Below are 11,465 nucleotides of genomic sequence, written 5' to 3'. Positions count from 1 at the left end.
TTTTTTATAAGGTGCGTTAGATTTTAATCTCCGGCAACGTAGATAGATGGAATTGATCAACGATTATGACTGCATTATTGAATATCACCCTGGTCGTACAAATACTTTAGCAGATGCCCTCAGTAGGAAATCTCACGGTCGACTCATTGCTCTTTATGCATGTCGTGTTCCTATTCTCACCGACCTAAGATCTACTGGAGCCATTGTAGGAGTGGATCACCAGGGAGCCCTACTTGCCAGTTTTCAAGTCAGACTAGTTTTGTTGGATTGCGTTCTCGAGGCTCAAATGAATGACTCAGAATCCCAGGAGTTAAAGCAAGCAGTGTTGAAAGACAATAGGGGAGATCTCAGGATTTGAAGGCTTGATGGTATGCTCATGCAAGGCAATTGAATGTATGTACTGAAGGTAGAAGAACTGAAGAAAGAAATACTCGATGAGGTGCATATCTCAGCTTATGCGATGCATCTCGGGAGTACTAAAATGTATCATACTATTCGACCTTTCTACTACTAGCCAGGAATGAAGAGAAAAATTACGGAGTATGGGAGCCGTTGTCCGATCTGTTAGCAGGTCAAAGCAGAAAGAAAAAAACATTTTGGGTTGATACAACCACTTCCCATACCTCAGTGGTGATGGGAAGATATCACCATGGATTTCGTGTACAAGTTACCTCGTCGCGAAATGGCTATGACGGTATCTAGGTGATTGTAGATCGGCTTACCAAGTCAGCGCACTTCCTACCTATTCGTGAGAACTACCCGTTGAATCGGTTGGCCAAACTTTTCGTCTCTAAAATTGTCAAGTATCTTAGTGTTCCAGTTAGTATTATTTTTTATCAGGACCCCAGATTTACTTCGAAAATTTGGGTAGCTTTTCAAGAAACTCTAGGTTTGAAATTACTCTACAACACCGCCTATCATCCTCAGATTGATGGACTTCAGAAAGAACAATTTAAACACTAGAAGACATGTTGAGATTTTTAGTACTGTAGTTTGGAGACGCATGGTACAAGCACTTGCCTTTGATAGAATTCACCTACAACAGCAGCTTTCACTCCAGCATTCGTATGTCTCCAACTGAGGCGCTTTATAGGAAACCTTGTCGTACATTGTTGTGATGGTCTGAGGTAGATGAAAGAGTTTTGGTGGGCCCTGAAATCGTGGATGAGACGACACAGAATATTCAAGTGATAAAGGCTAATATGAAAGCAGCACAAGATCGACAAAAGAGTATAGCCGACAGACATTCGACAAACAGAGTATATAAGGTTGGAGATTGGGTATTCTTAAAGTTGTCACCCTGTAAAGGCTTTGTACGTTTTGGGAAGAAAGAAAAGCTAAGTCCTCGTTAAATCAGACCTTATTAGATTATTGAGTGAGTTGGTAAAGCTGCTTACCGACTTGATTTACCTCTAGAATTGTCAATAGTGAATAATGTGTTCCACGTGTCCATGTTTCGGAGATACATCTATGATCCATCACATGTGATTCCTCCTTAGCCGTTAGAGATTAACCCATATTTGACATATGATGAGGTTCCAATGACGATTCTTGACTACAAAGACAAAGTTCTCAGGAACAAAACCATTCGTATGGTGAAAGTCTTATGGAGAAACTACTCCGTTGAGAAAGCTACCTGGGAGACAGAGGAGTGTATGCAAGATCTTTGTCCACATCTGTTATTTACAAAACTTTATTTTTAGGCCGACTCACCCTTATTTTTCATCCCTCCAGGTTTTAGTGGTAGTTTCGTGTCAACGAGGATTTCTGGCAAACATTGTTATTGAATACTACTTCCAATGGTATAGTTCTTATCCTAATTTTACTGTACTTTACTTATGTTCTGACATCACGTGTGAAATGAGTTCATTTCCACTCACAAGCGCACTCTTTCATTTAGGCACTTTTAGGCTTCGTCACTCTATGGCTTCGTCACTCTCCTGGTGTCAGCCAGCACAACTTGATTCGGAATCCAAGTGGACATTACGGGTTGGGGTGTGTCACTAGGCCTCCAAATTTGAGCAAAACCATTAGCGCCGACCCTAGCTTTAGTTGGGGTCTATTTGCCTTTATCAGCAGTGTCGTTCATGGATTTCCATGGACTTCATCTTGATAACTAACTTCTCTCGTTTGGTTGTTGGCTATCCTTACTTTATGGTTGTGCTCAGGAAGCAGATTGGAGTTGGATGTGGTGTTTGGTGAGGCGTTGCTTGGCTATGGAAGAAGATTTGGACAGATCGAGAAGATTTATGGCGGCAACAAAAGTAGTAGAAGTTTTTGGATTCTATGTCTGTGTTCTAGTTTATGGGCCTAACTATTTCTTGGCTCTTTTAATGTTTTGTTTAGTTTTGGCCCATTTTTTGTTTTTTATATGTTAGTTTTGGGCCATGCTTGTATGTCAGGTTTTTGTTTTGTAATAAAAAGTCTTTTTACCAGAAAAAAAAAATGTTTTGTTTGGAAATTAATTATGGAGTTTGACCTCTACTTCACCAGAAAATTTTGGGTGGGGTTTGTCCGACTATGTTATTTGTGCAATCGCTTTCACATGAAAGACAAAAGTGCTCCTGCTTCACACGTTTACTCGCCTTACTTTCAAGGAAGACATTGTCACCATGCATATTGGTGACATGATTTGTGAAGAAAGTTGAGGTTCCACCATAAAATCAATTGGCAATATGGAGAATAGCTCAATTACTTATATGCATATGCAAGGTCCCTTCTTTCCCCATTGTGATTCATACTCTGAACAAACCCCCTCACTTGTGACTAATTTTCACGTCTAATAGGTGGACTACAAAAAATCGGTCATTTATACTCTCAACAATCCCCTTTACTTGTAGCGAATTTTCAAGTCTAACATATGACGAATTTTCAAGTCTAACACGTGGACAATAAAAAATCGGGTGACGTGGAGTGCGTGTGGCCGTTAGGCTTCACACGTGAGAGAACCTACTATGATACGATGAAGAAAGTTGAGGTTTCACCATACTAATTGGCAATATGAAGAGTAGCCCAATCATTTACAAGCACATTGAAGATCTTTTTTTTTTCTCGATGTGGAATTCACTCTCTCAACAATTTGACTTTGAGTTTCAAGATTTGTAGAAAGACCCCAAAGACCAAATGGACTTGCAAATGAGGCCACAATTAGTTGAAACCTATATTCCCCTTGGCAACAATTGAGTTTCCGGATCTAACAAACATCATTTTCCGTCCGGTCCCCAACATGAACAATACATGTTGGTTTGCTAAGGATGGAATGGATATTTCATTTCACGATACAGCCTACTTAAATTTCATAATACAATCACATTTATTTTACGAGTTGTTTCATTTCAACTTTTCACATCAAGTATGTATGTATATGTGTGTGTGTGTGTCTATATATATATATATATATATATATATATATATATATATATATATATATATAAGCTAAGATAAAATAACCCACAACATCGTGCAAGCAATTTTTACTAATATTTACTATGTCTTTTTCTTTCCTTTGAACATTAGTGGACAACAAATATACATGTCTTTTCAATTCATTGCTACTTCAACTTTAGTTGGTTGATTGAGATATTGAAAGAAACTAAAAAAGTTAACTATGTTAGTTGTATATTTCTAGGTCTCTCCCTTACTAATAAAGTGTCATGGTCTTAGGTATAGACACCTAAAGAACTCGCATGAAAGATATGAAGAGTTCTCACCACACCAAAAATGGTTAACTGCATACACAGCTTTTATCCAAGTTGGTATCTTCACCTTTTGAAGATGAAAACATAATTGATGAAAGAAAGAGTACCACTCCATATTGGCGTCCTTGAACAAGACCAAGACGTTGAAGACAGGGAGGATGAATAGAAAAAAAAATACTACTTTGATGTTGATATCCCGAACAAGAGTTAGACTCAGGTGGTTAAGTGACACATGAATGTTGTAGCGGATGATCGAGACGAGGCAACACAATCATGTGATTAAGACTGCTATAATCATTTTAATAAGTACCTGATTAGTTTAATTACACTAGCTCATACATATTTTCTCTGGTTATGCAATAGTTTTAATATAATAAGAATAGTGATGTGCTCAAATATGTGTTGGAACTAACATTGATACGAGATTATTTGGATTCCTTGTGAAAAATGTAACCATAAATGAATTTTATAAATACTTAAAAATACTTTCAAGAACATTATAGAAAATAACAAGACCAAATAGGCTTGCGAATGAGGCACAATTAAGTTGAATCACTATCTTCCTTACAGAATGGATTGAATGTTTTAACATCCACAAAATAAATAAACATATATGGTCATCACCTAAGCGGAGGCGACAGAGAAGCACCATGTCCTTGTGGTCGATTTTTAATGGGAGATGTTGGCAAGGATTTAACGGCGGCTCTTAGGCTGTGTATGGGCACCTTTACTGCTAACAATCTGACTTTGACACCCAAAGCTACCCTTTTCTTCCAATTATCTTCAAGCGAACTCAACAATCAACATGTGAAAAATCTTCCCACCACCTTCCGCCATGCGAAAACCAAGGAAGACATGTTAGTACCCAGTAAGTTTAATCCTCTAAACGTTTGATATATTAAAGTGGAAATGTAAAGCCCTGTGATTTCTCTACAACATATGTAAATGCACAGTGCAATGCCAATACAGATCTAATCACAATAAGATATTATTACCGGTAGGAATTAATGTAGAAGTTGCAGGAAAAACACCCACAAGAAGATATACTGCTACAACAGCTAAAACCAACTTTGCCCAAAAACAGCTCATACTGGAAAGCAAGAATCAAGAACTTGCAGCAGAAGCCCTAAAATACCGAAACCCTGAAAGCATTTATGGATTCTCTACCTCAGCTACATTGCCTTAAACCTAAATTGTATTCATTTTTGTGTTGTTCAAGTAATCATGGAGTTGGCATGAGTTCACATGTTCTTTGACTTCGATTTCGACTGTAGATCTGTAGTCCGTGATGACTGCGAATCCATGAACCAAATTAACAAAAGAGTAGATTATAAAGGTTGGTGATTCACAATGCTCCGTATATGCTTGATTAATATTTTTAGACATCCTCAATGTTGTAACTGCTATTTGCACAAGTTTAACTAAAGTTACGAAGTTGAATGAAAGCCAGAGGTTTCATATTTTGAGATAGACAGCTGGTTCTATCTTGTTGAACTCAACTGATTGCAAAACCAAAAACCAGAGATCAAAACAGCATTGTGTTAAGGGTTTGCTTAGCAAGTGGGTGAGCGGAAATTAAAGACCTTGTGATGAACAGAGCAGCAGCAGCTTGTGTTTAGACAATGTACCAATTCTTCAAACAATGAAGGAAAACATACCAATTTAGCCGCTAAATGGTGTCCACATATCGACATAACCCTCCAAGGAACGGTGCAGCATCTTCTTCCAAGCTCCAAGATCAGGCGGCATATCACCCGTAAGAACAAGGGAGCTATCTTCCTGTCGATTCCCAAGGCTCAACACAAAAAGCTTGTCGCCAAAAACCTGATGCATAGCCTTCAAAGTTTCTTCCATAACAATTTTCCCATCTCTCAGTGAGTCCTCAGCCTCCACACAGCTACCTCCTACATTGACCATTATTCTGCCGCCTTTTCTCAAACACTTTGTAAGCATCTTCCAAGTATTTGGATCCTGCAGCTCGGGAACCAAACTTCCTTTACTAAACAAATCCACCAAAATCCCTGAAAACCCGTCTCTAGAGCTGGCCTTGAAAGCATCTCCAACATGAATTACAAGCCTATCCGTGTATTGCCTCTCAAGTTTTGAGAGTCCAAAGTACTCTCTGCCCACAGCAATCACAGATGGGTCAAGCTCCCACCCATGAACCACAGCTTCTGGGTACAGATCAAGAATCGACCTTGCCGCAGACCCCGCCCCGAACCCAAGAATGCCGATGGGTCCCGGAGGAATAATCGGCGGCAAGGTGGCGAAGACATCGAAGTAGGTGTTGGTGAGGGACTTGAAAATGAAAGAGATGCTGTGGATGTTTCCGGGGTTGTCGAGAAGGAGGAGTCTTGAGCCGGCAAACGGGTGGTCGGCCCTTTTTGATACCTCGAGGACCCGAATGTAGTTGTGCATGGACTTGAATTTGGCGAGGATCTTGACATCCTCGGCGGGGATGCCGTCGTCTTGGGTTTTGGTTTCCGGCGCGGGGCGGTGGGCGGGTTGGGATTGGGGCGTCGATGGGCGGAAGTGGATTGGTTTTGGAGGTGTTTTGGGAGAGAAATGGAGGTTTGGAGATGTGGGGTGGAAAGAGTTGGGGAATTTTTGAACTGGATAGGGAATTAACGGTCGAATTTGGTGGGTGTTTTGCAGGAGTGACATTGCTTTTTGCTCTGCGTGTAATCTTCTTCGCAATTCGCAGGGCGAAAAGCATAGAAAATGAAAAGGGCGCGTAAGATATTATATGTTGGAGGCTCCCTACATGCCGAAAGCCGTCACAATATCTCAAACTAATAATGCGATGTTATTCTAAAACAAACGATATTATATTATTTATTTATTGCAAAGCCTAGTTATTAGTAGCCCTACTAAATGGTGATTCCGAAAGCCAAGATCCTTCAGAAAAATGGAATTCTAAAACAAATGATATTACATTATTTATTTGTGGCAAAGCCTAGTTATTAGTAGCCCTACTAAATGGTGATTCCGAAAGCCAAGATCTTTCAGAAAAATGGAACAAGTATCGACATGCCACAACGGCATACGAAAATTCATGTAAGTCATCTTCTTAAATGATACTTGTTATAAGAACATACATGAAACGAGTATACTACAATTATAATGTCTCGTGCCAACATTACAATTGATGGAATTCAGTATTATACTTATGAACACCCGTGTAAAGAAAACTTGTACAAAGCTTTGTATGATTGGTCAAGTAAATGACATAATTGGTACCACTACAGAGTTTTTTAACTATTAAATCTTGGTCATTTTATCTTTAACCAAAGATTAATAGTTGGATAATGCTAGGTAGACCAAATTTTTAAACTAAATTTGCAACCCAAATGATGTGTCACTAATAGAAAATAAGCACGTTAATCAACATTAAATAATAATCCAATTATCAACAATCATATTATCTGGTTTACAAAATTTAGTTTCAAAATTTGATCTCTCGCATTGCCCTTGACGGTTAAAAGTTTCGGAGTACAGAAAATCACGATTCTGAGTTAAAGTAGAAGAATAGTACAACAATAGTAAACCTTTTCAACTATCTAATCAGAAGGTTGTATTTCACATTGCAAGTAATATTCACCTGCTGCTATCAATGTAAATTCGGTATCACACATTGTAAAAGGCAGTAAATTCGGTATTACACAATGTAAATTCGGCGTCACTGGCTGTTCTAATACGTAATACCTCACTAATTAATAGGATTCCTTCTACAAATTCTGTGGCATTAACAAACCTCACTCTGCTTAAACAACATCTCGCGTCGAGGTGATACAGGGGCATTACGACTAGAAGCTACAAAAACTCCATCTGCGTCAGCACGAAGTATGATGATGAAGATGATGTTTTTTATCTTCTTCCATCTCGTCTGCTTCATCCCTACATTAACAACCACATCTCTTGAACTTTACAAGACCGGCAACAGTTAAAATGCACTTTATCCAACAATTAAATCGCATATTTATCAAGAGAAAAATCCTAAATACGGTTTTGATGCATATCTTGCTGAGGTGATAACCTTGAGGTCAGATTATTTTTTGTAATGGTTGACCAGAATCAAATTAACCTCCAAAAAGGGCAGTGTTAACTTGAAAGCGAAAAGAACCTAACCTACTGTATAATATACGAAAAGAAAAACCTTACCGCATCTCAGACTTAACAGCATGCTGACGAGCAGGGGTGGAGAATTTAGTCCAATGCTTGTCGTCTTCAGGATCAGAGTCATAATCCTCGCCATTCCAAATGCGAGGCTTTGGTCTTTCGTCCATTTTCTCTTCCGCCTGCATCCATTCACACTCAGGTTATAAGAAACTAGGTGAATACATTAAAATCCTGGAAAAAGTATCCAAATTAATTTGTCGCTCAAACGAACCTCCTCAGGAACTTCTTTAGTTGGTGGTGTTGTCTGGAAAGGAACACTGGGTGTATGAGGTAAGCGAGTAAGTTGCTCTAGCAGTGCATTCCTGGGAGAAGAAAAAAAGTAAACAATAAATAAAACTTATATGATGAGAGAGGGATTACAGAGTTCACTGCTAGTTAAATATACAATCCAGCATTCTCAATAAATGCTCGTAGTTGAACTTTCCATTGCACCAGGCAAATAGCACAAATGTTGAAACACGTTAAATCATATGATCTGCGATACCAATTACAAACAATAAACAGCATGCTGAACTTAAAATTCCAATATCTGACAGGTCATCGTAATTATGTGATGTCCTGAATACTTCTGGAAAGCAAAGCTAAGCTTGTGGAGCTCAAAACGGCAACATATTTTCAAATAGAAGCAAATTAAGGATGAGCTATTTCCTTTTTACAATATGTTATGAGATCTCTGTTCAATAATTTAAGCATGGTTGGGGACTAGTATGATGCAGCTGAGATTATTGGTGTCAGCAATGACGAAATAAAATTTCTAGCTTAAAAGTAAACTGCAGTACAATGCAATCCACTATCACCGACTTGTGACTGTCACAAGTAATGAAGCAACAAACACACCTTATTTTCTCCAGATCTTTGGGTGTGTTTAGATTCTCCATGTTGGACGGGGCAATATGAAGAGTGTAATCTGGCCCAAAATACTCATAGTATTCATTGTAAGGCAACTTATTATCAGGCTCCACATCAACCGCCACTGCTGTCTGTTTCAAAGTAATGGATGCAATCATAAGGACATTACATCACATGATAGTCGTTCAATTAAAAGAAACAGGAAATGCAAATATACGATGTTACAGTGATTGCCAAAATAAAGAGGAAGCCATTAGAGATAAACCTCATAACACCAGCAACGAGCCACATTACGGATTGTATAACCTCCACCACCCAAGACCATCAGAGGAACATTAAAAGATCTCAGGAAACGAAGACAATCCGCATGGCCCTTGACAGACAAGTTGAAGCACCCCAACCTATCACCAGACAAAGAATCCGCTCCACACTGAAGAACAACTGCGTCTGGCTGATACATCTCCATGACTTTCTGGATGACGGGCCTAAACAGACTACGGAAACTCTCATCATCCATCCCATCATTTAGCGGGACATTCAAAGCATAGTTCTTCCCAGTCCCAACCCCAACATCTTTAATGTGCCCAGTGCCAGGAAAGAAATCCCCGAACTTATGGAAGGACACAGTCATGACCCTGTCAGTGGTGTAAAATGCCTCCTCAACTCCATCTCCATGGTGCACATCAATGTCTACATAAAGCACACGCTGCGCAGTGACGATCACATAAGTAATTCATTAAGCAATCGAAAACAATGACTACAAACACGATATAACAAATGAACAGAACAAACATTTGGCCTAGACCAGACGTACAACCCGAATAAAAGGCGGATACTCTCACGAGTAGATTTTACTCCGTTCGAAATTTCATTTGATTCAACTTTACGAAACTCCGAATTACTTGCTCCCGGTTAAGTGCAAGAAAGCATAAAATTCATATAGTTTGGTAACTAAAAATTGGTCAATGCAAGTAAAATACGCAGCAAAGAAGTATCAAGAACCCTAAATTTGTAGGTAAGCTAATCGAGTTCCGAATAAAAACATTAGTTCAATTCAAAAATTAATAATTTAATTACAAAAAGAAATAAAGAAGTCGTTTTGTTATTACCCTGTGAACCTTGAGGAGCTCAAGAATGCCGAGCACGATATCATTGACATAGCAGAATCCAGAAGCCTCGGCCTTCTTGGCGTGGTGAAGCCCACCGGCCCAGTTGAGAGCGATGTCCGCGTCCTGGCGGTTGAGCTTGACGGCGGCGCCGATTGAGCCGCCGGCGGAGGCCTGGCAGAAACCGAAGAGGCCGTCAAATACGGGGCAGTCCTCGCCGACGTTGAAGCGCTTGAGGTGGCGGGAGTGGACGGAATCGGCGAGGGTCTCGGGGGTGACGGAGGCGAGGAAGTCGACGTAGTCGTCGGCGTGGAAGCGGCGGATGTCGATGGGCCCGGCGGGGAAGGGGCGGTTGATCTCCATCCGACGGTGGAGGCCGTAGTGGACGACTAAGTTGTGGGCCATGCGGATTCGGTGGGGCTTCATCGGGTGGCCTTGGCCATAGTAGTAATCGCCGACGGTGGGCTCGTAGAAGTAGCTCACTCGCCGTTTCTTCGCGTCTGGGCCTGACGGCAGTGACGCTCCGCCTTCTGATTTCATCTCTCTCTCCTTCTCTTCTCCCTCCTCTCTCTCTCTCTCTCTCTCTCTCTCTCTCTCTCTCCCTCTCCCTCCCTCTCCTCTCTCTCTCTCTCTCTCTCTCGACTCGAATGGTGTGCGTGTGTGTTCGGGGGGCCGAAATTATAAGTGAGCGACGTAGACGACTCTCTCTCTCTCGACTCGGATGGTGTGCGTGTGTGTTTGGGGGGCCGAAATTATAATTGAGCGACGTATACGACGAGTCGTCTTGTTCAGAAAAGTAAGCGATGAAGAAGAAGAAGAAGAAGCGGGTTGTGGGTAGCAAAAAGCCCAATGGGCCTTAACTTGTTGCCTAACGTGGCCGGTGTTGGCCCAATCTTTTTTTGGTGAAAAGCCCAATCTTGTTTTTGATACCCAATAATGCATATTGCATAGGCAAAAGGATGTACGGCGTGATTGGAATTGGTTCTACAAGTGCAAATATTGGTTCTAATTGTGTTTGGCAAATACAAGTTAGAAGTGCTCGTGTGATAGAAGTGCTCGTGTGATAGAAGTGTTTTAGAGTAGTACATGTTAGATACTTTTTTGGAAAGCACTTTCACGTACTTTTTATCAAGAAATTGAATTTCTAACAAAGGACTTCAATGTGTTCCTAATGAAAGTATTTCTATCATAAGCATTCATAAAAAAAAAATAATAATAAAAGAAAGTGCTTCTTAGAGAAGCAATTCGGAACGGGTTAAATTTCTAAAGGGATTTATAGTTCGGTTGGTTAAGAATAGTCACCGTTACGATCTTAAGATCGATTAGTTCTCTTTCAATATTGCTCGTATACAATTTAAGGTTTATGTATCTATTATTGAATATTAGTCATCTTAAATGAACGAAGCTACTAGGGTCAGTTAGTTCAGTTGTGAAGGTAGGTATGTAGGAGTAAGTTAGTCCTTTATAACAAAAAAAATAAAATAATATCAAATCTCTTTTTTTTTTTTCTTTTTTTTTTTCAGCAACAAAAATTTAGGAGTAAATTGGCTACATTCACCACCAGCGCCAGGGGCATCCCACAACTTCAAGCGAGAATGACTTACGTGTGGCATCTAATTATCAACTGTCACCG

The 11,465-nt window shown here is 40.0% G+C and overlaps 2 protein-coding genes across 2 annotated transcripts; both read right to left on the bottom strand.

Moving 5' to 3' along the window:
• Positions 1-4,160: 4,160 nt before the first annotated feature.
• LOC137711576 (uncharacterized) lies at positions 4,161-6,469 on the bottom strand. The gene is made up of 2 exons (XM_068450827.1): positions 5,357-6,469; positions 4,161-4,525 (listed from the first exon to the last, which is right to left on the bottom strand). The coding sequence occupies exon 1, from the start codon at positions 6,360-6,362 to the stop codon at positions 5,361-5,363; it is 1,002 nt and encodes a 333-aa protein (XP_068306928.1). The 5' UTR covers positions 6,363-6,469; the 3' UTR covers positions 4,161-4,525; positions 5,357-5,360.
• Positions 6,470-7,227: 758 nt separating this feature from the next.
• On the bottom strand, positions 7,228-10,434 carry LOC137710703 (histone deacetylase 6-like). The gene is made up of 6 exons (XM_068449806.1): positions 9,836-10,434; positions 8,992-9,432; positions 8,715-8,857; positions 8,089-8,179; positions 7,860-7,996; positions 7,228-7,595 (listed from the first exon to the last, which is right to left on the bottom strand). Exons 1-6 carry the CDS (start codon positions 10,370-10,372, stop codon positions 7,532-7,534), a joined length of 1,413 nt encoding a protein of 470 aa, XP_068305907.1. The 5' UTR covers positions 10,373-10,434; the 3' UTR covers positions 7,228-7,531.
• Positions 10,435-11,465: the final 1,031 nt, after the last annotated feature.

The sequence above is a fragment of the Pyrus communis genome, chromosome 12 (assembly GCF_963583255.1).
Source record: "Pyrus communis chromosome 12, drPyrComm1.1, whole genome shotgun sequence".
Lineage (NCBI taxonomy): Eukaryota > Viridiplantae > Streptophyta > Magnoliopsida > Rosales > Rosaceae > Pyrus > Pyrus communis.
The sequence above is the reverse complement of the archived record's forward strand: the minus strand, read 5'-3'. Positions and strand labels throughout refer to the sequence as shown.